Source organism: Leptosomus discolor, chromosome 1, assembly GCF_034619465.1.
Source record: "Leptosomus discolor isolate bLepDis1 chromosome 1, bLepDis1.hap2, whole genome shotgun sequence".
In the NCBI taxonomy this organism is placed as follows: Eukaryota; Metazoa; Chordata; class Aves; order Leptosomiformes; family Leptosomidae; genus Leptosomus; species Leptosomus discolor.
This window is the reverse complement of record NC_141391.1, coordinates 24,865,625-24,892,879: the sequence shown is the minus strand read 5'-3', so window position 1 is coordinate 24,892,879 and position 27,255 is coordinate 24,865,625. Positions and strand designations below refer to the sequence as shown.

At 36.4% G+C, this 27,255-nt stretch overlaps 1 protein-coding gene across 1 annotated transcript in view; it reads left to right on the top strand.

Moving 5' to 3' along the window:
• LOC104345568 (NEDD4 binding protein 2 like 2) overlaps nt 1-27,255 on the top strand; it is a 41,553-nt gene that overhangs the window by 6,494 nt on the left and 7,804 nt on the right. Inside the window, exons 3-6 of the mRNA XM_009950054.2 lie at nt 5,804-5,928; nt 9,978-10,066; nt 10,415-10,491; nt 14,004-14,147. Of these exons, the coding sequence (XP_009948356.2) occupies nt 5,804-5,928; nt 9,978-10,066; nt 10,415-10,491; nt 14,004-14,147 (435 nt within the window). The remainder of the gene's footprint in view (nt 1-5,803; nt 5,929-9,977; nt 10,067-10,414; nt 10,492-14,003; nt 14,148-27,255) is intronic.

Here is a 27,255-nt window from a genome sequence, read left to right as displayed (position 1 = left end):
AGACAACGCCAGCCTCCTGAGGCTCATTGGAGTTCCTATCTCTTTATCCTGTTCCTGTTTTGTTTTCCTGTTCCTGACCAAGCTTTTGGTCTGTGCTTACTAGCCCTACATCTGCTCCTAAACTCTAAGCTGATTTCTCAGTTCTTTCTTCTCCACTCACTTTCTTCCTGGGTTCATTCTGTCCATGTTTCAGCTGGTGGCTTTATCTCATTCCAGCCTTTATTGTAGCAATTTCTTGCGCTTCACTCTTTGCCTTGTCACTGTTTCCCAGCTCTGCTGTCGGTACCAAGTTGCTTGTTCCAGTGTTTATACCACCACTATGCTTCCTATGTCCTTCGTCTTTTAGGCCAATTTTGTTCCTTCTCTTGCCGTTCTTACGATGGTGTTGGGCGAAGTGTGTTCTTATGATGCAGTGTTGGTACTGAATCAGCTTTCTGCTACTGCCAGAATGCTCTGTTCAGGAAGGGGTTTACTGCGGTGAGGATCTTTGCATTTTCTGCTCTACTTTGTACAAAAAAGAGTACTTTTTACTGTTATTTTCTGTGCACGTGACATTTTAAAGTCCTACAGCTTGGGCAGGTTTGTAAAAAATTTTTGCAGGAAAACCAAACATAGGTACTTTGCCATATTTCACTTCCTCAATCAAAGTTTCTCAGAGAAAAGCTTAGAATAACAAAACATGATAAAACCGCTATATTTCTTCCTTAGTTTTGGAAGTGATTGACCATTTAGTTAGAAATTTTCTAAACCAATTTGGCCAGGCAGAATACCCAGCAATGGTATCTTTAGCCCAAGTAACAAAAGTCTGCTACAATTAGAAGCAGATGACGATGTGATCTTATAATGCTGGAAAAAGTTACAAGAAAACAGACTTGGATTTTTAGGATATTTTGCTACTGAACTTGGCAGCAATTGCAATTTTCCATTGTTCCATAAATATCTGAACATGAATTTGAATAAAAAGGAGTTTAATGAGATTGAAAGAACAAATATTGGTGTCACTTAAGAAGTACATTTTGAATTAAATCCATTGTCAGGAATATATAAAGACAGTCATCTTTATCTGTGGCCGTTCTTCCTGAGAGCTAGATCTTCTGAATGGAAGAGTTAGAGTTAGTATTTGTACCTGGATGTAGAAGCAATTGTGTGCTGTTGTTTCTAATTATGTGTTTCTTTAAACAGTGTTACAAGCAATGCTTTTAAAGTAGCATTTACATAGCTTAGCAACTGCAGTTTTAAAAATTATATTTAGTTATTGTCTGGGGGTTTTTTCCTCATCTGTGATATGTTCGCTATTTTAAATAGACGATTGTAAGAGATCTTTTTATTATAAAGTCAGCTATCAAAGTAGGCTAACTAGGATGCAGATTGGGAGACCGCTTTAGTTTTGAAGGAAAATTAAGGCAGGATTTGTGTGTGTACGTGTACGTGCACTGGAATGAATGTGTATTGGTTTGCTGACTAGTTAAAGTGAGCGTTTTGATTTCGAGATGAGTTTTGTATGTCAAGCTAGTATCTTCTATTAGATCAGATAGCATGTCAGGGAGAAGTAGATGAGCTGCTTTAATTTTCATATCTGTTCTAATTTCACTGTCCCACTGTGTTCAAAGGTGGATGTTCAATTGCAGGGTTCAGGGTGAAAAAAATGGATTACAGCAGTTGGGTAATACTGCTACTCGGTTCAGGCACATGCACTGATTGATGCTGACTCATCTGTAATTTGACTCTCTTATTAGAAATGGATTTATCTTATTTTTTTTCTTTCTCTGTGTCTCAAAAGTGGAATACCATCTCTTTAGATGGGTTTGGATAGTAGTGTTGCTTTCTTTGCATAGATGTGCTCTTTGTTGTTTCTGCTTCATAGTTCATGAGCCTGGAATAAATTTTATTTCCAAATACATGTTAGAAGTATGTGAATTGTTCCATATGACATTGACAAGTATGTTTGTGTTTTAAATTTTACAAGTTTTACTACTTTCAGAATTCTTAGTATGTATTGTCAGGCTTTTAAAATGTTTTGTGATCTTAATTTCACAATTTAGAAACGGGCTATGACCATTGCTGTAATAACTGAAGTTTCGGTACATAAACTCGTTACTTTGTGATAGCTTGTACGTTGAGTACAGAGTAAGGGTTCTGTTAACTCTGGTCTCTTTGATAGTCACTTTGCCTTCCCAGATTATATAGTTTTAGGATTATTCTTGGAAACATAGTTTGTGATATTAAATCTATTACACCAGTTATATAGGTTCATAAATAAATTATGGTGTGTTCTGAACTTCAAGGAATAGTAACAAAATATTTCAAGAATGAACATTGTTGATGAGTTTGCAAGTTTCCCGAACCCTTGTCACTGTGTTTCTTTATTGCTACTAATGATGTTTGGAAGATATAACAGAAGAATTTGAGTAAGTGAATTGTTCTCCAGAATATGGACCAAACAGTGTCCATTCCTAGAAATCAAAATAAAAATGAATGCCCCATTGGTCCCATTAGTGTTGATTCACCAGTTCATAAACATTCCTACAGGCACCTGATGGTCAGGCTCCTAGGAGCTGCAGGGCTGTCTGTGTGTCTGCTCAGCTAGTAGAAGAATCCCAGTTACTGTTTGCTATCCCTTTTATTGAGGCAGACGGTCCTTACTCTTTAAGATGTGAGTATAAATGTTCAGCACAGAAAAGGTGAGTGTGGAAGATGCATCCAGTTTTTCTAGTGTTATTAATTGGCAAATGTAGCAAACATACTGTAAATAAGAGAATTGGGCCATGTGTGGAGTCATGGCCAAGTAACTTAATGACTATGAATTCCTGTTAAATATTTTATACAAGAGAGGAGTAGATCTGAAAAAGTGCTCTGTGTGTGGTTTGTGATTTACTGGTGCCATTTCATCTACTTAGAACAAAAGGAGGCTTCAAATCCTTTCCTAAGCCAGTGTAATACAGATGCTATTAAAACACGTAGGCTCTAACAAAAATAATTATTGAACAACGTCCAAAAAAAGTGGCTTTACTTTTGGTGTGTCATGCCCTGCTTTTGGAAATAGCATTGCTGTTTTGTCCTGAGGTAACCTTAATTCTCTGGAAAAGGGAGAAAGACCAGGAAGGAAAAAACAGCTTGTATGCAGCTTTGATCACGTTACTTGACGGTTGTCTCATGAGTAGTTTCTTCTGGTCCTCGCTAATCTGAATTTTGTTGTTACAGCTCTGTGTATTTTAAAAGTAAAATTAACCAACAACGTTGTTGTGGGACAATAAATGTGTAGGAATGTAAGTTAATATGTAATTATGTCTCAGTCATTAAACTGTGATCCGTTACTGGTCTGTTGTAGGTGGCAAAACATAGCAAATTCCTTGTGTAGGAATTAAACTTAAGTAGCTCTTCCTGCAGATATATATAGGAAAGCTTGGTGACTTAGAACTAACATACATTTGTACCCCTACATTATTTGGGATTTGGCCAGTTCTTTTCTGTTCCTGCCACCTCAGCAGTAGTGCAATCCCACCTACTGCTAGTGCAGTTTGGCTTTTGTAGCCTTTGGGTATGTTGCCTGTTTCTGAGCGGGAATAGTTGCCTAAATTTCCGTAGGACGGTGATATTCGGGTGCTGCAATGGGCTATAAATGCTTTGTGGCACTAACTGGCTTTTTTCTATTTTCAGATTTGAATATACTATAGAAAACGAAAATAGTCAAGAAGGTTTTGTAATCACACTTATTCTGTAGATCAGACTTTGAACAGAATTGTGCTGTTGTCTCAGTTTTAAAAGGTTTTCCTTTAAATCCTTATTTCCAAGGGCTTTCTGAAAAGAAAGTTTACATTTGTCAGAATGGGGGTTGCTCGTTGGGGTGGATTAGTATGAATTTGATTTGATGGAGATTCTGATGTTCTTGATCAATCAGCAGTTAATTATTACCTGTAACTTCGCTATAATCAGTTTCTCTGACTCGCAGGTATTTATTTGCAACATTTAGGATGAGTTTTAGTTAAATCCAAAAGCCAGCTCTGTGATGTATCTAGAAGGTTTGGCTGTGGTGTTTCGTGACAATGCAAGTACAGAATTCTAGAAAAGCTTAATGGGTTTTTATAGTATTCCTATATCACCCATATTAATAAACATATAAGTAATATAAAATATTACAATATAGAGTAAAAATAAACAAGTTAACAGTGAATGTTGCAACTGTATCCCTCTGAGTTCCTCTTTTTGCCCTCATTGGCTCCCCCCCAGTGTCTTTTATTGTTTGCTAAAATACACTTAAATTTCTCCTGTAATCTTTAACGTTAGCTATGCGAGAAGCAGAATGTAATGCAACTTATTCTGACCTACAAATGAAGTAAACTTTTAGTAAAATATCTATGTTGCTTGGAAATGGCAGGCCTGGAAGAGTGGGTAAACGTGAAATTTGCATTGGAATATTTTTCTTTTTTTTTTATCTTTATGGATTCTAATTTGAATCTCTGCATTTTATCCATTTGTTTACAAATTTGGTTTGGTTTGGTTTGCCTGTTTGTTTTCCCTCCATAAAAAAGTGTTTTTGAGAGAATATTCAGTCAGATTTTGTTGAAATTGGACTGTATGTCCAGAAGTCACCATGGAATGGCATTGCCTTAGGACACTAAGCTAAAACACTCTAAATCAAGTGGTTTAAGTGATTTGAGAAGTGATTGTTTCTCTCCTGGTGTGAAGTAATACATGCAGGGATAGTAAAATGCATGGCTTTCCTATCACCCTATTAGCACTAAAGTATGAATGGTGGGGAAAAACAATATCATTCCCTGATAGAAACTGAGATACGAAGAAATCCTATCTTAAATTTCTTGTCATCTGTTAGACTGAAACTACAGTTCTACAAGACGTGGTAGCCCATGTAGCAGCTTCCTGCAGCTCAGCCAGGGTAGGGCTCCATTGATAGTGGATCTTTTGGGGCCTTTTCTTAAATAGTCAACTGCTAAAGCTTCAGAAAAGTAACCTAGAAAAAAAAAAAAAAAAAAAAAAAAAAAAGAAGAGAACAAGATTGCGTTCTTCTGGATGGTGAATTCCAGTGGCTTGTAAATCCAGTGAGTGGCAGAGTTGATGAGAAAATAGAGGCAAGTAAGACTGTGTCACCAGTTTGGGGGAGAAGACATAGAACTGGAATAGAAGAGTATAGGATCTGAAGGAATATGGGCACTCTTCTGTAATCCTGGCTTTCATTTGGTAGGACAATCTTGAAAGTGTACTGTGATCTTTTACTTTTTCCTGAAAATAGGGAAGTTGCCGTAAACATTTGTAGTTTGTTTTACTGTTCCTGTTCAACCCACATTGTATGTGCAGGCAGCATGGGCAAAGGTCAGAAGAGGGCATGCTGAGAGTTTAAGGTGCTGAGGGTTTAAACATCCAGTTCAGTTCTGAGCTGCATCCAGATTCCTCATGATCAGATTGGTTTCTAGAGATAATTCCGATGAGAATTTATATGGAAAATGTTAGTAAATGTATTAAATTTTTATGAGGCACTTAGAACTTACTGCAATATAACTATAAATTAGATGGGTACAAACGTCTCTTGGGGATGGAGGAGAAGAAATAACAGAAGAAATACAGAAATAGTAGAGAGAGGGGAAAATATATTGCTTTAATTTGGATTAGAATTATTGGTAATACGTATGAGTGTACTCTTATAAACCTGTTTGAAGTTTGCAAGAAGTTCAGAAATAGGGCACAGTTAAATTTATTTTAGCTATGTTCTTTTTTCTGTGTCTTTTTGGTTTTTTCCTATCTGAAAAATAAAAGTTAAAATATTTTTGCCTTTTCCTTTGCTTAACAGTATTCTGCTTGGTCAAAGTCGTGATGGCATTATATTCAGCACCGATGATTATTTTCGTCAACAAGATGGATATACATACAACGCTGCTCACCTTGGTGATGCCCATGACTGGAACCAGAAGAGAGGTTTGAATGCATAAGAGGAATCCTATTAAATTTTGCATATGCTTGGAAAATAGAAGTATCGCGTAACGTGCGTGTGCGTTAATCGTCTCTATGAAAAAGTGTATATATATATTTTTAGTATAGTGTATATAGAAGTGTATATTTAAAGTATTCTTTATGTTTTAATTAATGTGTATATATACATTAAATTTTGAACTTGTAGAGGGTTCAAAGCTAAAAATAGAAAATCTCTCTTCTTTGTGCTAAGACCTGCTGATTTGTTACGTTTGATACTAGTATCTTGATGGCAGAATTGAACCTTTTTAAAGTGGGCAATATCAGAGTATCCTGTTTTTTTTCCAGTGTCTTTCCTGATCTGAGGTTCATCCAAAATTTATAGAACAGGTTTTTTTCTGAGGAAGATTTTAGTTCACTTGTCTAGATTAACAGCTTTAATTGAGTCATCTTTCTTAATATCTAACAGTGTCCGAAGGTTGGGTGTAATTGGTAAGGAAGTAGGTACCTGGGGTAAGAAGGGTAGCAGACAGATTCTTGCTCTTTATTTTAATTGTGAAATCAGTGTCACTCTTACAGGGTTTTAGGCCCTCTGAATTCACTTTTGTGGCTTTGCTAAATGTCTCCAATTTTATTAATCATGCCAGTACTACTGGAACGTTTCTCTGCCTTTGGTATGTTTTTAACATTTTTGACTTGACAGGTCAAGATGGGATTTGTCTGCTTCTTAAACTCTGTTTTTGTTTGGTTATGGTTTTGGTAGTGACAATTAATTAATACCTTATTTACTTTTAAACAAAACTTTATCTCAGAGATTATATCAGCACACTTAGCACTTAGATCCACAGTTAAAACAAAATGGTAGAATATGTAAGTGGGTTGTAGCTATAATATAATCTTTCTTCACAAGCTTTTGCAAATTAATGATGGTTTTATTATCTTCATTACAAAGTTGACTGTCCTCTTGCTACCTTTATGAGTCTTTTCTGAAATGCATGTTTCAGGATTTTTCCCTTTTTCTGGCAGCTTCCCAGTTTTCTTTTATAGATTCGGGTTTCAGAAAGATCATTTGTGCCAGGTTAATGAAGCCAGGGCAATACTTTTTTTCTTTTTATAGCTTATTCCATTGATTCTTAGTGCTCTGTTGAAACATATTTTATCTTTGCTTTTTTCCTCCTTCCACCTGCAAAGTTACTTCTCAGCCTGTTCATTTAATTTCTTCCCATTGCGTGGATTGATTTCCATCAAGATAAACCCCTAGTTCTCTCCAGTAACTTAGGGTTTTGCTTCACTCAGATCCCTGCTTCATTCAGTGTACAGATTGAGCAGTGTTCACTAAATGGGCAGGTATTCCACAGATCTGGGCTTTTTGATCCTTGCACTCATTGTGGCTCTCACTTTTCATTTAATGCATACTACTTTGACTTTGTTTAATGGAACATTATTCATTCTCTGTGAAACTTTTTTGTATGAGTGTTATTTTTGTGTTTTAAGCTTCAGATATTTCAGTTCTTTCATCTAGTTCATCATCTTAACTTTCTTGTGAGCACTAGTGGTATTCTAAATTTTTCATTGACAACCTAAGGCACAGTTGCTAAGATCATCTTCCTGTTTCGGATGCCAAACTTAGTAGTTTTGGTATTTTCTTCAGGTTGTGTAGTAGCAATTTAACTTTGTATATTCAGAATAAATTTTCATTGTCTTCATATTCAGGTGAGTTCATGTCACTTCTGTACGTGATATCTGTAACTTTTGAAATTGAGCAGCCAAAAAATGAAGATGGTGCCAAGGAGTGGCCACTTGGAAAGAGGTGGGATGATGTTCAAGAACATGCACCAAAAGATGATCCTTCTCCCTTTGCAGTCATCCTGACTTACTCATTATTTATCTCACAATTACTTAAAAAAAAAAAAAAAAAAAGAAGAAAGAGTGCTTGGGTCATGCTGATGATCTGATACATACCCCTGATTCAGCTACAGAACAATTCCATCACATGTGCTGAAAGTGGTAGGAGTATATTGGAGAAAACAGAGTATGAACACATATTTAAGGGCAGTATAGTAATACATATGCGCTATAGTTGCTACACACCCAGCCTTAATTCTGGTATCTCCTGAGGTTCAGAGTTTTGCTTTGCAACCAAAATGCTTTTCTTTTTAACCCTTTGTGTGTCTTCTAAAAGGACTGAATCCTTTCTCTTTTCCTGCAAGAATTTTGAAATGTGAAATTCTTGATGTGTTTGTGGTTCACGTTGCTAGTAGTGCTTAGAACTAACTGAAAAACTTTTTTTTTTGTTCTTGGCTTGAATGTGTAGCATCAGAGCAACTGGTTTTGGTTTTTTTTTTTTTAATGGAATAAATCTTCACAATGCTTCTGTAAAATAGATAAGGAATTACTGTTACTGATTAACTGAGGCACAAAGAAGCTGAGGAATAGATTTTTATAAAAGCCTCGTTTTCAATTGTAAGATGCTTTAGAGTAGTTGTAGGAGGAGTTGAGGAATCTTCTTCATGAATCTGATACTCAGTCATAAGTTGGAAATCTATTTCTCCTTCTGGCTTGGTTTCAGGCTGCAAAAAGAACCTTATTTACTGATTGATGCTAAAGTAGTTCTTTTCTAAAGACTTGGAAGTTGTGTCCGTCACTGCAAAGAATGGCAGAGGTCTTGCTTTCAAAACAAAAAGGTGAAGAAAGTTAAAACAATGAAAATTAAGGTAGCCTATTTGTCCCAAAAGTGGGATACTCAAGTACCCTTTCTAGGTACTCTCCTCTGCAGGAGTTCTTCTGAACTTCTGGTAAGAACGGCTGAACTGCTGTCCCAGTTTGTATAAAATGGAGGTGGATATCCAGCTGATCAGGATATAGAACTTGAGTTGTTCACTTCCTTGGGTAAGTCTCCTGTGTAGCATTATGTAGAAGCTGAATGTCATAATCGTGCTTTCTAGAGGTGCTCAAAAAAAGTGGTTGTACAATGTTGTGGTTTTCAGGCACAAGTCCTAGTAGTGGGAGTTAGGAGTCCTCCGAGAATGCTTTCTGGACTAACTTTTAAGGGATTTATAAGAATGCCTGATCTCAGGATCAAAGTTAGGCTTTATTTAGGCTTGAGATAGATGCTTAATTGATTTATCAAGACTAAAGCAGTCTTGGGCTTATGAAAAGATACCACTTTAGGCATCAGGGTAACAATAAAATGTTTTCTGTGGAGCTGGCGAATCTCAGGTAGCCAAGGGATTTGCATGTTTGTCCCCTAAAGTCCTCCAGCCAATCTCAGTTCTGCACAGTAATTTCTAGGATGCTTCTCCTGGGTAAGAAGCAGTGTACTCTTGCTGGTCCAGAGTTAAAAGCATACTACTGCATTGAGGATCCTGCCAAACAAATTGCGTCATGGCTGTGCTCTGTTTGTCTTTCCGTCAATAAAGATGCTAATTTGGATGTGCCTTCTTACCAGTTGCTGTTTTGTAGAACTTGGAAGCAGCTTATCATTCCTGAAGATTCTGCCCACTTATATTTGGTTGAAATTGGCCAGTGAGTTCAAACATTATTCAAGCAGAGACAGCATGGTTGTAATATTTTTTTTAATGGATCTTAGAAATGTTTCAGATATGTGATGCCTTTCTGTGACGATCACCTATTTCTTAGCATTTCATTGAAGAGCTGCATTACCTAACCACAGGTCTCAGTTATGAATTCACCATGTGTTAATCTGGCAGGGCTGGTGAAGCTGGAACCGGGATATGGTTTCATGTTGGGATTTCTATGCCCAGCAGGCCATAGACTTTGAGCAGCAGTTGTGTTGCTTTGCTTTCCATTTGCCTCTTTGCATCAAGTCACCACCACCTATTTTTTTATGCCCTTCGCTTAATTTTTCTTACCTTCTTGCTTCTGCTTCTTTCCATTTCTGTCTCTACCTTTCAGTGCTTTTATTCCTTTTGTTAGAACAGTGTGTTTCAGTCAGACTAGATTAGTGCAAAAACCAGCTGGAACAGTTTATTTACATTTACCATTTTATTTGAGTTACATAGTTGTTTATTAACTTGCACTATTTTTCATTGCAGCAAAGCAAGCAATGGAGCAGGGAAAATCTCCAGTTATAATAGACAACACTAATACTCAAGCCTGGGAAATGAAGCCATATGTGGAAGTGGTAGGTTTTGGTGTGTGATTGTATCATCTGTTACAACTTCAGACTTACCTTCACATGTGATAAGTTGGTCTATTTTGTCCAGAAATGTTTTTCTTTCTGAAGTTTCTAAAGAGAGATTGCCTATTAATACTATCAGTAATTGGTATGACAATAGTTCAGACCAATTTAAAGATTGACTTGATCTAATCTGCTTAGCCTGGAATGAAAGCTAAGACAGGTTGGGGGTGAGTGAAATTCAGCAGAATTACTAAGTTAACTACATCTGTTTATTATGCTGGTCTATGTTTTGTAGATTTTATACATTTTATGTAATAATGATACACATATCGCTTTTTTTGCTTGCTGCAGGCTCTAGAAAAGGGATACAGAGTGGAGTTCCATGAGCCAGATACTTGGTGGAAGTTTGAGCCTGAAGAATTAGAGAAGTAAGGTTTATATTACAAAAATCATTGTACTTGTATATCGAGATGGATAGACATAAATATGCAAACATAAATATTTATGTAGTACATTATTTAAATTGGCATTTTGAGATATACCTTTAGATGGAAGTGTTATGGATAAACAAATGGACAAATAGAGGTCCTGTCTTGTCGGCCCAAAAGGTTGATACTAAAATTTTTAGACATGAGTCAAAAAATGATTGACCTCTGTAAGAATCGCTGCTCTTATAGTGAACAATTATTCTGACAAATTTGATACTACAAAATGCTGAAGGCAATAAATAGGTAGAAGACAAAAAGAAATTATGCATTTTGCAAGGAGTGCATCAATATAAGTGCTTTGTTTTGTCTGCTTTTATAGATGTCTCGGTGTCAAAGAGCAGTAGTCCGTTACTAATCAGCAGTGGTTACAAAGAAAGTTCATATTTTAGATTATTCTGTTGCAAGATTTTGTGAAACTGTCCCCAGTCTTCAGAGGATCTGCCTTAGAGTACTGTTGGACATAGGTTGTTGGACTTCTGGGTTGTGACAGTGCCTGGGAAGCTGCTTATTATTCCTGTTTAACATCTCTCTTGTCTCAGATGTATCTGCTTTAGGAATCTGTGAAGTACCAGACCAACTTAGGGATATTTCATTGTTTGAAATGTAATATTTTCATGGTTGATCACGAAGACTTCTCTCACTGATTGTCATTTTATATGCTTCCAACTCACTTGGCTTATAATTGTTTCAGCTTTGAAAAGTAGCCCCTACAGTGCATGAAGTATGTGTGTATAATACTTAACATTACTGACTTGGACTTTATCGTGTTTATAATTTTTTTTTAAAGTTTTCACCTTTTGCTTCTAAGCTACCACTAACTTGTTTCTGGAGATGAAGTCTCCATCTATGAATTTTAATAAGTTTTCCTAGTTTGGGATGCATCACAGCCAGATTAGGAAGCTGTCTTAGTAATCAGATGTTTCTAAGATGATCAATGTGAAATTTCCATTACTTGAGACAGACTCATTTTCCAGCAGAGTTCATATTTTCACATGGTCCTCACAGGTAACAGGACACACAAATGTGAAGTGTTGTTACCGTTGAATTTTGTTGTCCAGTCATTAATTGTAGGAGTGAAATTTCTGTCTTTCCCAAAACCAAAGCAAAACGCTTGAACTATGAAGTGCTGCTACCAGTTCGTAGGAGCTTCCTAGAAGTGTTCTAGCAGCTCCACTTGCTTTCAATGTTTGAATAGAGGCCTATTGTCTGGAAACTTTATTTTTTTGAGAGTTTAGGAAAGGTGATGATGTGAGGTTTCATTTTGTCTTTCAATTGCTTTGGAGGAGGGCTCAATCTTTCAGTTGTTTTGTGTGGGTTCCGCCCCCCCCCCCCGCATATTTGTCTGTTTGGGAAAAAAATAGCGATAGAGATGTTATTTTAGTTTTGGGATTGCCCTTATGAATTTTGAGCTCAACATTTTGTGCAGTACCTGGGCAAATACTATGCTAATAATAAATTTGGGTAGTTCTGTTTAGTTGTCTGGAGTACATACATTCTAAATCCCTTGTAAACAGGGTCACTTAAGACTCTTTGTTTCTGGTAGCTGGGATAAAAAATACCCTACCTCCTACTTTAATTAGCAAAAGACTTTTCTTGTATTTTGGATACATGCTCCTCATTTATTTGTTTTTAGTGATGCTGTCTAGATTGTTAGTAACTTTTATCAAGTGATATAAGATGTGGGTATTCTAGAAGCCAGGTGGATTTCAAGACACTGTTTTCATAGGGTTGTTTCTGCTCAGTACGTTTGAGAAGGTTCTCTGGGTCAACACTGGGTGAATTCTTGAAGTCGAGAACATGACAGACATTTTGGTGGGGAATAGATGTCAGTGTCTTTCTTCCCAGTGTGCCAGTGAGGTACAAATTATCTTTGGGGTCACTCATCAGTGATTTTGCTTTCAGTTTAGTTTTGTGCACATAACTTTTGTGAAAACCTCTTCACTCCACAGACGTATGTCTTGCAGGAGTGCTCAAGGCTTCTTGCATAGCATTTAGACCTTTATATACAGGATTTTGTACTTCAATACCATTTTTAGGAAGTCTTGAAAACTGCAGGTGAGAGAACAAACAAGTGGCAAAATCACGGGTAGAAGAGAGAATTTTTTTTTTTAATTTGTTTCATCCAACACTGATTAAAAAATTACCCTCTGTCATGTTTGTATGCTTTCTGAGTAGCTGGTCAGTTGGGAACTAGAACTTTTAAAAAAAAACCCAACATACGTTTGATTCAAGGTTTTGGGGAGTGACAGGTATGCTGTGTATAGTCGGCATGTTGGGACGGATGTTGTTTTAATTTTTAAAAAGTTGCCTGCTGTGTCACTTCACAGAAGTGAAATGCAAACATGTTTAACTTAATACTTTTTCCTTCAGTATGATCATAAAACTGCAATTTGGTATTGACTTCAGTAAACTTGTGCTGATTCTAAGAGTCCTGTCTATGCAGGATTACTTTGCCAGTATATTCGTATGTGAGATTCTTCTAGTGAAGAAGCATTTAATAGTGACAGATATTCCCTGTTGGTGTGACTTGGAAATAATTCTGCTTGGACAAGGCTTCTTGGTGATAAGAATATATCAGGTTATGATAAATGCTCGTCTACAGAATCAAAACACTTTGTTTTGGTTTTATATATGTTCTTTTGGATTCAGTTCTGTTACAGTGCTGGTGATTCTCTGACATTCAGTTTGTGCATGAGCCTTGCAGTTTTCTTTTTGGCAGACAGTGAAATTTTCTGCTAACATGGATTTTAACATCCTATATGATAGATATGGTCTAATGTAATGTCTAATATCTCAGGTTCTTAATAGGCCAAGTTCTCACTGAAAGTAGCTGTTCACTAAACACTGCAAGAATAGCACAACACTTTTGGCCTCTCTTCCCTTATATGTGTTTCAGTATATCTCTAAATTTACAGCACGTAACAGTAAGAGCTCATGATACCCTTACCTACTAGCATGCTGTTCTGGTTCAAACTGAAATTGCTTCTTATTTTGTATAGAGATGTATATGATGAGGAAAGAAAATAAAAAAGTTAAGACTTGAAACCACGTAGTTTCATTTTTTTAATGCTAGTTTGAACATTGCTTTCATAAGTAGTAGTCATCATATTATTTATCCCTCTACTCGTTAGCTAGTGTACAGTGTAAAATTTGATGAATAAATAGAAAGCAAAGTCCTTCTAGGGTTGTTTAGGTACAGAGTCATGGTGAATAACATCACATTTCTGTATGAAAAAGAATGACTATTGTTTTCTGTTATTTAATATATACGGTGGTGAACTGTTAAAATAACCTTAACACAAGTTGTATACTGAGAGAATGAGGATACAGTGTAATAAAAGTGGAATTTCAAATATGAAAAGCAAGAAGAAAATTGTGAAATTAAGTTTTTTCTTAAATACTGTAAACATACAAACACACCAGACAATTTATTTAAATTTTTATTTTTGTAGGAGGAATAAACATGGGGTCACTCGTGAGAAGATTGCTCAGATGTTGGAACGATATGAATATCAAATATCCATACCTATTGTCATGAATTCAGTGGTACCTCCGCACAAAAACACTCAAAGGCCACCTCTGCAGCGAAGACATAGGTGGGGAGGCAATACAGACTCATGGAATTCTTTCAGTATTTCCAGTAGCCGATAACACAGTTGCAGTCAGTTAATAAAAATCTGTTACTTGCCCTTCTAAACCACATCGTCATCACCTCCAATAAAGTAGTGGATCTTCTGTGTTTTAAATAGGCCTGTTTCAAGACCATTTTCTTCTGGAGGTTGTTCCTTTAATGGACTTGCATGTAAATAGAATTGTACATTAAATGTTTTTTAAAACTATATTTATTACAGTTGTAATAACTTTGATTTTAGTAAAATATTTAATATAGTATGACATATAGCAGAGTCTTCCTTCATAAACCTAAGACAATGATGTTGTCATATATCAAGTAACTGTTGAGCAGTTTTGTTTAAAGAGGAGGTCATATTAGGTACCTTTTAAAAAAGAATTAAAGACCCAGAATAAGAGGTTATTTATGTAATAACCAATTGTAATGATTGTCATTTAGTCTTCCTATCTTTTAAGAGATTTTTTTTTTTTTTTTTTTTTTTTTTTAAGCCAGTTGTGTCGTGGATGGCCCTCTTGTTCTATTTGGCATGTATTGCCAATTGGTAAAATTTTGGCATGTATTTTCTGGTTTCAGTTGTGGTGTTTGAGGTTTTTTTTTTTTTGTCTCAGAAGCTCATCTGGCAGCTGAAGCAACATTCTCTCAATACAGTATTCACCAGCCTTAAACTTCGCAACCTGAACTATTTTTTTTATTTGTTTGTTCTCAGTGGTAATATATGATGGCTGCGCACCACCAACTTTTTGTGCTGATATAAAAAAAAAACCACTACATTTTTTTTACTAAAACATAGAAATTTCACAGCTATGTCTTTCTAAGTCAATTTTTTTTCATTTATGATAAAAATGAAGTATTAAAGCATTAGGCTGTCAAGTCCCAGTCCATAGCTGGGGTGCATCAGTTCAATATAAATAGAGGCAATAACTCTGTAAAACCATGTTGCGTTCCTGATCTTGGCACAGCCAATGTAATCTGTTTAGCACTTAACAACGAATGAGCCAGCATGGAGATTGACTAATCTACCACCCTTTTTCTCTTTAAAAATGATGAATTTGTAAGTTTTCACTTTGCTTGCTTTCTAACAGCTTGCTGTATTAATAAAATATTTGTCTTTGGTGTTGTTTTAGTAGTTCAATGCAACAGGTTTTATTCTTTTCAAGCTTGTAGGATTTTATACAGATGAGCCCTATTACTAACCTGCTAGCTGAAATAACCTGTCTTCAGGTCTAACAACACTTGGTTTCCTTATACACTGGATGAGTAAATCCTGAATAGGAAGTTTTGTCAAGAACGTGAGTATGTAGCTAAGAGAATTTTCATGGTTTTCTATTACTAATTTGGTGTCATAGACATCAGAATTCTGAAAATTCCAAAGCCAGTGTAATTTTTTTTACTTCGAGAAAAATCTTTGAATAGGCCCTAAAAATTACTTCATCTTTAAAGTGTGAATACCATGAAAGTCGAAAATCCAGGTATATAATGAAGTATCTTTCTGTGGTTTTCTACACCTATTGTGCAAATCTAAATTTGTGCAATTTAATGTATATCTGCAATAACATTTTCATAAGAGATTCTATTAACTATGAAAGTTGATGTGTGCAGTTTCACATTTTACTAGTTGTTTTAATTATTTGAAATGCTTCAGTAGTGCATGGATTGTTAATATATTGAATTATGTGTGTGTATATATATATATATAAAAAAATAAGCTCTCCAACTATATTAATTGTTTTCCTTCATTGTTTGTTATTCATACCAATTATGTTACTGCATTTTAGTTTTCATGGTTATCTTTTTCCATGTCTCAAAAAGATCATGGAAATCATGGTAAATGGTCATTAATACTTTAATTACCCCAAAGTTTTTTATATTTAAACATGAAAGCATATTTCAAGTGGGAGGAAGGTAAAAAGGTTTTAGAAAGACTCATTTTATTCACTCTGTGTTACTTTAAGCCGTAATAAAGTGACGACATTTATTGAGGCTTTATGTAATATTCACACAGTGTGCTAAGGTGTGACAAGAAAGAGCTGATTATTGTAAATTGATGTTATGTATCTTTTGGTATCTTCTATCTTCAGTTTTAAAAGGAAATGGATTTTTTGTTAGCAGTATTTAATTGATATTTAAGTTCTATAACTGAAATTTGTGTTTAAATAGATGTGAATTCATACCACTTTAAAATGATGCAGCATTTCTGTGTTATCTTTTTAATAAATTATTGGGAATGGTGAGTATTTTTGAGATGCAAAGCACATTGATTGATAATAAGCTGGCAGTTTGCAAGACACATAACAAGAAAGGAATGCTTTGAAACCTGGCACTGTATCAAACATTTCTTGTAAACTGCTTAATCTGTAAAGCTGTATTCCAAAGTAAGTACATATGACATAGGAGGTGAAAACACAATGGAATTACTGTCTGTGTAACACATTTTTGTTTCATGCTATGCTAATGTTTCATGATGATCTAACAGTCACGGTCATACGTGTATCTCAGAAGTTGCTTTTACGCTACAATATTTATATGTAAATACAATGAAAAGAGGATATGAAATACATGTTGCAGGTATTGAATTTCTCCTGCTGCCTCACAAACAAGGAAAATTACTTTGTCAAAAAGTATGTACAAAAATGTAAGAACTTGCTGTTCATTTAGACTGGTGATATAAAAATTTTTTACTATCTGGTGTAGTTTTTCTGCAGCACACCTGTTGATGATGATAATGTACCTAGAATGAAGGTTTTGTGTTGTTTTAGACTTTAGTAAATTGCTAGTTCATTGTATCTCGTGAAATAGTAGCGTCAGAATATTTTTTTTTTTAGTGTAACTAACGTGTAGGACCTTAATGTCATGAATGCACATTCTAAGTATCTGCTGCATACTTCAAACTAATGAGATGTTTGGTAAGTAAATCTAAACAGAATAGTTAAGATACTCAGCTGTAGTTTTAACATCCTACTCTTTTAAACAGGAAATGTAAATGAAAATTGATTTGCAGAACGTACATAATTTCATTCATATAGCTGACCAGTTAGCATCAGCTACGTAGGATTACATGTTGCTGTAGAAAAAAAAAAATCTAGTTTTACTGTGTCACCTACACTGTTTCTTGTTTTAATTTACTTCCTGAATTATCAAAAGTTTTCATCAGCATTGTCTTTGACGGTTGATTTAGTGTTCTTATTTTTCTTCTGTTTGGAGAGGGAAAAAAAAATGGAAAGAAAAAAATGAAAAACAAAACAAAAACCAGGCCAAAACCCACAAAACCAAACCCTAGAAGACCGATGTGCTGGAGTGGCTGGGGTAGAGTTAATTTTCTTCACAGGAGCTAGTATGGGCTGTGTTTTGGAATTGTGCTGGAAACAGTGTTGATAACCCAGGGATGTTTCAGTTACAGCTGAGCGGTGCTTGCACAGAGCCAAGGCCTTTTCTGCTTCTCTCACCACCTACCAGTGCGTGGGCTGGGGGTGCACAAGGAGTTGGGAGGGGACACAGCCGGGACAGCTGACCCCAACTGACCAAAGGGATATCCCACACTGTGTGGTGTCGTGCTCAGCAATAAAAGCTGGGGGAAGGAAAAGGAAGGGGGGGAGGTTCGGAGCGATGGCGTTTGTCTGCCCAAATGCATGGCAGAGCCCTGCTCTCCTGGAGATGGCTGAACACCTGCCTGCCGATGGGAAGTGGTGAATGAATTCCCTGCTTTGCTTTGCTTGTGTGCGCGGCTCTTGCTTTACCTACTAAATTGTCTTTATCTCAGCCCATGTGTTTTTCTCACTTTTACCCTTCTGATTCTCTCCCCTATCCTGATGCGAGGGGAGCGAGCAAGCGGCTGTGTGGGGCTTAGTTGTGAGCTGGGGTTAAACCACAACAGCCTAATGAAACACTTTTTGGTCTTTTAACATAAGATGTTAAATGATCTGTGAGGAATTCTGTTCTTGTAGTCATGTCCTCTTTAGGTTCATTTTAATGTAGTTTGCTGTGCTGCTTATTTATTTTAAAATTTTTCAAGAAGAAAGTTGATTTTTTTTTTTTGTCTTTTGTCATCTGTCTCTTGAAACCTTCTGCAGAGATGGGAGTTTTTCTTTGTTTCTCTGCTAATAGGTAACTGAAAACCGGGCTTTGTCTAGCTGGGATGGAACCCATAACATTTGTATTTGGTTGGTTAGTGTCTGTCTTTCCTAATCTAATTTAGACTGTCGGTATTTTTGTCTTTGAGCTGACCAGTAGGATTAATTTTCAGTGAATCAGAAAAAAAATGTGTTTTGTATTTCCACATTCATATGTGAAACCTGTAGCTTTAAGTGCTCCTTCCTCCCAGCAATCTAGTTTTCTGAAGAAATGTTTCCCTCTGTGCTGGTACATCACAGAGATGAGTTGACAAGGTGTATGTTGAGAATTGAGGGTTTTCCATGCAAAAAGAACAGACATACATTACAATTCCTAGTCAAGAGCAATAAGAAGACATAGTGTTGAAATGCAGTTCATAAAATTGAAATTAAGTAATTGAATAAAAAGACTGGTCCAATGTCTCATATAGGTCAGATATGGAAATACTTCAGTGTTTCTGCAGTGACAGTTTCTCATTTCCATGTTTTATGTTCTCATCCTTTTGAAATGAAGAGCAGAGATTAAAGCTCTTTAGTAATCATTTTCTTGGTGAGAATCTACTTGTGCATCAATTAGTTTGGGGTTTGTTTTTTTTTTGTTTCCATAGGCTAATTGGTTGAACTTAATTGTAAATCAGCTTATTTTGACTTCACAGAAAAATACGTGAAAACATAGCTGGTCTTGTATGTATTTAGAAGATAAAGTAACTAACAGGATTTGTCCAAGTCAGATCACCTCAAATTTGTCTAATTTGTTTCTGTAGGAATAGAGAAGCAGCAAGTGATGTTTTTAGCTTGATATGGACTGTCAATGTCACTCTAGATCAAGGATAATAAAAGCATTGAAGTATTACATCTCGAATGGGTCTTTGCAGTTTCCTTTTAGCTGATAATGCTCTTTCTTCATTTCTCAAGTAGGCAGGCAGTGCTTGACCATTTAATGTGTACCTTACTGATACATAGCGCTGTTGTAACAATACCATGTTGTGTAAGTCAGAACATACTGTATCCATGAAGTAATTTATTTTTCAGTTGTACTTGCAGTCTTTATTTAGTGATGTTAAATATTTTTGGGTTTTGAGCTGTTAGTTGAATTCAACTATTCTTTTGTGGTCCCTCCAACTGATATCAGAGTAACTGCTTTATAATTGTGTCTATCGTACTGCTCGTCCTTTTGAAATACTTTCCTGATACTAACTCGGTAAGTATTCTAGGATTTTAAGGAAACGTAGTAGAAAAATATTTTGAGCAAAACTTTAGGATCATGTGCTTCATGTTGTCTAACTCTACTGATTTTAAAAAAGTGTGAATTCTTTAGTGGTTGTTGTTTAGTCTCAGATTGCTAACAGACTGAGAAGTGTTGCTTTAGCTCACTGAGTAAACATTTCCTTCTACGGGGTTTATTGTGTCATTTACAAATCGGTCATGGGCCTATAATGCTATTAGGCTATACTTTATTCATGATACTTCTAGTAACTTTTTTTTCTTTACTCATCAGCCATAGGTTTTGGTAACCTACACTATAGGTCATAATAATCTGTCAGAAGTTACTGAATAGTTTATCCCACATCTTGCTCTTAACCACAATGAGTTTCTGAAGGCTCGTGAACCTGACTTAACAGTGGACTGACTATATACTTTTCCCCCCATTTAGCTTTTTTCTTGGTAGTTTTCCTGTATTGCTTATAAGATAAATATACTGCTTTACAGGGATCTTGGCCACAAAAGTATAGATCTCGGATCTTTTACATATTTGAGCTTCATTTGCAGCTGTTTGGTACATGTGCTAAATATTCAGTGAAGTATACGTGATGAAATTTCAAAACTCTTTTCACTTTATGAAAACTGCAGTTAGAAGACGGTGCTTATGGTTGTGCAGCAAAATTGCGTTATATATAGGAGTATAAAGGAAATTCTGTGTACATGTGCATTGCATAGAAGGCACAGTTAGAGCGTTGTGTTTCATTCTGGTTTTGTTTTGTTCCAGCAATCTAGATGGAGTTCTTGTTTCTAGAACTAGATAATGTCCGCAATGCTGCCCTTTTTGGTCCTGCATCTTGAGGAGAGGTTTTATTGTGAGTCAGGTTATCTAACTATGGTTTATCTTTCTACTGCTCCATAGGGAATTGAGCTGTAGATTAAGTGAGTTTGTCTTTCACCTGGTTAGTTTGTGATGCGTGTGTTGAGAATGTCAAGCTTTGAGCTCACTGGTACAAGTGAGATGTGACATGTTGGAGTGAGTTGAGCAGAGGGTGGTCAAGGCCAGGAGCACGTGAGGTACAAGAGGAAGCTGGGAGAAACGTATTGTTCTGCCTTAAGAAGAGAAGGCCATGGCTAAGACAGCTTAATGCTGTCCTCACCTGCCTAATGTGAGAGTGTAAAGGTGGAGCCAGGCTCCTCTTAGATAAGAAGCAATGGGTAGAGGTTGCAACGTGGGAAATTCCGATTAGATATTAGGTTGTATAATCTCCATCCTTGGAGTATTCAGAACTTGTCTGAGCAAGGCACTGAGCAACAAGATCTTGGCTGGTTTTGCTTTGAGCAGAGGTTGGACCATACGATCTCCAGAGGCCCTTTCTGACATAAATTACTCTGTTCTAAGGGATATAGTAAGAGCAATGTCCAGAATATGAAGAGACTTAGTTAGCTTTTACCTGTCAGAGAAGACTTCTAAATAGCTAAGAGAATTGCTGCCTGGTGTCAGATGCAGGCTTGCGTTAGGACAGCAGTCCATGGTTCGCTTCTTATCCTCAGGTGGGCATCAAGCTTCTGGCTTTAACTGCAGCAGGAAAACTGGCCATGCCATTTATTCCAGTTACTTTGTTTCATAGCTGTATTGGCAGAGTTGCTCACAAGTTCTGACAACACCTTTACCCGATTGCCTTTTTTCTCCTTCAGGCAGTGTCCGTGACCGCTTGTCTTTTGTTAGTTGTATTGTCTTTCCAGACTTAGAAGATACTGGAATATATTAGTGTTTAACTAAAGCAGCCTTTTATTTTCTGACCAAATAGAGACTTCCGTTGACACTTCCTACATTGCAGAATTGAAAGACAGTTTTCTGCATCTATTTATCCCCAGCACTCTAGGAATAATACAAGGGTGTTTTGTAAAATGTAATGATCTTTAAGGGGGAATTCATTGTGTCTTTTGGGTATCTCTAGTCCTTTTGGTGAAAGATGTTTAAAAGGGAAATGAGTTAATACCAGAGAGTAGTATGTAGAAATAGTGAGTAAAAGCGGGATGCCAGTATGACAAAGTACTGAGACTTGTTGAGGAAGGTGTAATACCTTTCAGAGAATGCAAGTTATAATTGAGCACTGTGTAGCTCTTGATATTTCATATAGTGTTTGAGGTGCATGGAATGAGTGCAATACCTGGAGCAGATGTTCTGAACAGCAACATTGTCTGCAGTTACAAGTATTTGAATTTTAATGTTGCTATAATCTGGGTTAGAGGCTGGTTAGTTAATATTTACTGATATTGTTTGCTTTACTGTTTTGCTCTTGTAACTTTTTTCCTCTTATTCTTGAACTGCGTCTTTCTCATCTGTCTGATCTGAGTCCTGTGTATTCAGTTGCCACAGGTGTCTTCATAACTGGATCTATCTCCCCCTTCCCTTGTCTTCCCTGAATTATAAACTTGTGTGGAGTGCTACACCTTAATCTCTGTTGTTTTTTAATGCCTCAGTTCAAACTGATGCTGATTTAAAAACTGAGTATGTATATTCCTCTTGCCCCAAGTCTGTCCTTTTGAATTTTTTTCCTTGTTCTCCTCAAAGTAGTATTTTCTGTCATACGGTATATTTTTCTTCATTCCCTTTTTTCTTAGCCTCATTAATTTTGCAGCATCTTCATGTTCTCATACATTTGTTCACAGAATTATGGTCTGTGCTTTAATTACATGACTTTGCTACAATTTTGTTGATTTAAGTATTTTAAATACAGCTAAAATCTGTCATCTTTCATTGAAAGTTCCTAACAGAAAATAGCTTATTACATACCTCTAAATATTCCATTCTGCTCTCATTGTACCTCTCTTGTTTTCTTACACTGCCACCCATATTTTTCCTCCTTGATTTTGCTTGTGTCTTATCTTAAACTTCATTTTACATTTGTTTTGTATTTGTGAATGTGCCTTGGCAAGAAAAGGCCAATGCTTCACCCTGTAAATCTATTTATGACATTTAAAACCTTGTATCTATATTTTGTTTAATGGCTGTTGTCTATCTGTTCAGGTACTAGGATGATATATCACCGTAGTTCGTTCTCTTTATTTTCTGGTTAAAATAGTGATTGATTGATTGATTTATTTAAAGAGTAGACTCTGTACTGGCCAAAATACACAATGAGGATATTTTTTAGAAATTAGCACATGGAAAGTCTGTCTTATTTATGGACCACATTTTAGGACATGATTTATTTCACAACGTGATGAGAGCCTCAGTAAATGCATTTTCCTAGTTACATCTTCTCAAGTTGAATTACATAATGCCTGGAAAGCAGTAGATTTTAAGGGAGAGGAGCTGAAAAATGGATTGTGAGGTGGCTCACAGAATTTAATTTTTGAACACAGACATTATTTCTCCTAAAATCAAGGATCCACTCAGATTCAATACTGTCGTGTTTGAACTGGTTAGGTTATACGCACATTATGCAATATGTTATATCTGTAACAGCAACTCTGGCTTTCATTTAGAAAGAAAAAGGTTGAGATTTTTAAGGTAACTACTGCAGTTTTTGTGTTTTTTCAATAGCTGTGAATTGGCCATTAGGCAAATGGGGTTTGTGTTTGTGGTGGATAATGTTTGTCTGGTTAGTCGCAGTCTTCACCAGTGTGCTTCATGGTGTTCAGCCTGGACCACCAGCTTTGTAAGATGCCGTGTGTAAAGCGTGCTCTAGTGTCGCTGAGAGGAAGGTGCTTAGTGTTTAGAGAGAACTAATTGCTTCATATCCACGTGTGCAGTAGAGCTATAGTTTGCCCAGAAGTTAATGAAAAACTGAGACTGATCATTGTCTGGAAAGGTGGGATTTTTCTATCCTGTTACAGATTTGTGAAAGTGTTCCTTAAAATCTCGTATAGAAATGTCTTTATAGCAACAGAAAATTCAGGAGGGCTGCTGCACAGCAGGTTACTCCAGACTTGTTAATGAGTGCAGGTTTGACTATAGTTCCTATTTCTCCAAACTGCTTGTCAAAGCAGCATATTTTTGTCTAGTCTGGATTAATTTCAGTTGGGGTTGTCTTCATGCTTGAACTGGTATCATCCGAGTAATAGAACTGATGTTGTCAAACTCGACAAGATGATGCATACTGTAATTCCAGTGCATAACGTTGGCATCTGTGTCCATCATATTCTCTTTGAAAGACTAAACATTAAGAGAACTTAAATGAAAATTGATTGAATGAGCCTTCATGGGTGAGAAGGCTGATGATACAGCTGCAGTTTCTTCTCTGTATTGTAAGTGCATCACCTTAAGATGGACTCAGATCACTTGTAGCGTTTCACCTTGTCTGTTCTTTCTCCTTCTTAGCCTGCTTTTTAACATTGAGCCGTACTGAATGGTGCAGAGAAATCCCATCAAACAAAAAATGGTGTCTCTTCTCTGTCTGTTAGCATCCATCAGTACCTCTATTGCTGGTTTTTTTTTTTTTGGTTTGGTTTGGTTTGGTTTGTTTGGTTTTTTGTTAGAATTTTGGATTGTATCAGGTGAGATATTTGTGACACCTAAATGAGGTTGAAAGTGGCTGTTGAATTGTTTCACTTGTTCAGGAAGTAGATACTTGATACTGGGCACAAGAATTTTCAGTGTGTTTGTACGTCTATGTATCAATCAGTATGTTCAGGACTGATTTCCGTAACGCTGATCAACACATTCTATGACTAAGGAGCCGAAATTGGAGATTGGCATTTTCAGTCAGGAGACATTTATGACTTTCCTGAACCAGGCAGGACAAAGATCAGTCAGATCTTGAAAAAACAACCAAAAACCCCACTTGAAACTTCTTGTGGAGTGAATGGACTGTCATTTGGAACTGGATTGCTATTACTAGCACCTCAGCAACTTGGGGGTTTTGGTTGGGTTTTCTATTTGGTTGGGTTTTCTATTTGGTTGGGTTTTCTATTTGGTTGGGTTTTCTATTTGGTTGTTTGGTTTTTTACTTTGAAAAGTAAAGTGGTTGCACTTTGCCGTGTATTTAATTAAATGAACAGCTTCTAAAGGCATGCTTTGATCAAACCAGTTGTATGCTATTCTCTGTGCACTTTCCAGATCGATGTCTCAAGGAGGGTAGTAGAGCCAGCAAAAGGCAGGTAGGAGAAGTGCAAGAGCAACATCTCGAACAAAGTAGGAAAGGGTGACTATGACTGTTTCTTCAGCAACAGTAAAGTGCCAAGTTGGATGCTCAGCTGTCTAATGTAATTTTGCCTTTCAGGCAGCCCAGTAATGCTGACGAGTTGTTTTGCATGTGTATTTTTCCAGTTGCTTGATCACCTAGTACCAGTATTCCATTTGGTTTTGAGGAACTGGATCTTTATCACTCATTTCAGTATTAAAGGAAAGATAAGTAATGAAAAGGCTGGTACCATGGCTTTTTTTTTTTGTTATTCCAAAACTATAACTTCATTTCTGTTTGTTGCTGAAGTAAAATTAGGTCACAAGGAATTCAGCAATGCTCTTGGACTTAGCAAGTGGAGAAAGTGAAGTGTATCCCAGTAAATGCCATTTTATGTAAGCAGCTCTGCTGTAATTTCCATGTTGAAAATCCACTCCAGAGACTTTGGTGATTAATGATAACATACACTTCTGAAAGAGCATATAACTCATTGCTAAATGTCATATAGAATTGCTTTTTAAATTTATCGGTTCCTCTGTATTTTATTACAGCGATGACTGCAGGCAGTTTTTGATATGAAGCGGACATCAGCTTAGATGTACGCTAGAGCTGAAGTTTGTACAGCCACAAATAACTAATGCTTTTCTGGTTTTGCCATTTTCGAGCAAAATGTGATGAACTTCTTTAGATCGTTTACTTGACATGTTTTGCCTCAGCAATCATGAAAGTGCATTTGTTTTCCCAGTAAAGAGCATCATCTGAGCACTGGCTCTCAATCAAACTGGACAGTGCTATTTTGAGCAGTGGGTTATAACCTTGAACTCACATGTAACAGAGGTACAGCAAAAAGCTTTTAATATTGTCTAACAGTAGGCTGAGAAATTTCAGAGTGTTACAGAAAGGGAATTCCTTTTTCAACAAAATACTATCGTGTCTTTTCAGGTCTGTTTTTTATTAACCGGTTGTTTTAAATCCATAACATATAGCAAAATTTTCAACTGAAACTGCACCTTTTTTCTTTTACCTTTTGCCTGTTCTCTGTGTGTTTAAAAACAACTCACTAGCAAATGCCCCTGTAAAGAAGAGAAGTCGATCTTCATGCTGGCTCTTGAATTTTCTCAGTGTTTGTGTGCCATATGGTTTTACGATAAGGAAAACTCCTCAAAAGGCATGTAGGTGGACTGAAAGAGGAGGAACTAAGATAAAACTAAAGAAAACTAGTAGGAAATTTACTTCATTAAATGCAAAAAACTTAATATGATACTGGGTATAACCCAAGCAGGAAATTTTTAGCTATGCCGACACGATGCATTAGAGTTTCTTTGGGGCAGCATTTTCTTAAAATCAGTTGGAAAACAGAAGTTGCCTGGAAAAGTGAATAATAAATTTTATTATTTTGCATTTAGTAGTTTATCACTTTCCTTTTTGCTTTAGTCCTTTCTGTAGGAAATCCAAACCTTTAGAAGACAAATTTTGTTGAATTGCTATAAAACCTCCATGTTTCCAAAGCATAGAAATTACATAGTTGTATCTGTTACGAACTGTTGAATGTCACTATTGAAGGTCATATCCAGGTACGCTAAGTTATCAACCTGGACCAACATTTGCAGTCATGATTGTTTTGACATGCAACAACTTCAATGTAATAATAGCTTTAGTTTCTCTGGATCATCTGAGTGGTTCTCCCATTATTTGTGGATGTATTTCTGCTGTTCTTGCATTCTAAAGTGAATCCTGTCCAGTGTGGTTTTCCTTCCTGATTCCAAATTAATGGTGAGGAGACAAAATGTACTGACATCTGGGACTTTTTCCTTATTTCTGCAAAGTTCTACAGTACCTTTTGGTGTGGCATCCTAGCCTAAGAATGTTTGTCAGCGTTGTCCTGAAATGTGTCAGGAGTTAAGCACCAGAAACGTGCTTGAATCAGTATTAGAGAAGTTCACTTCCATCAGCAGTAGCACAAATTCACATCTGGGAGAAGTGAGTGGTAAGCAGGAGTATAGCTACAATAATACCAAGACTGGAGAAGTCCATTCCTTTCCTGTGCCAGTGCTGACATTGGCAATTTGGTTGTCATTTCTGCAGAGTTGTCATGCAGCACAAGGGACGTTAGGTACAATATTAAATTCTACTTGGAACTGGTGCACAGGTCTGATGTTTTATTCCCCATTCCATTAAAAACAAAAATGGGACATTATTTTCTATTTCACCGGTAAGGGGTTTTATGGTTCTGAAGACTTCAGAGAATTTCTTCTCTGAAAAATCACTTTCAAGTCATGAATTTTCATCACTGAAGAAGGAAGTTAATGTCAGGATTTAAGACACTCTGTGATTAGTATATAATTTCTGCAAGTCTGGGTTATGTATAAGAAAATAATCTCTGCAACTACCATTGCAGCTGCTTCACTTCTGCATCTTTTCATTCAATAGACACATAAGATCTGTTCAATTCTAAAACTTTGTCTGGCATCCCATGTCCCTCTCATTTGTGAGAAAGAGGGCACGTTGCCGAGTAGGGAATGTATTGCGAACAGAATTCAGAGTGGACGTTGGCTTGGCTAACTTCAAGCATCTGCAGCGTAGACATTGCATTTAAACCATAAGGTGCTGTACTGAAAATACACTGATTTGGAAA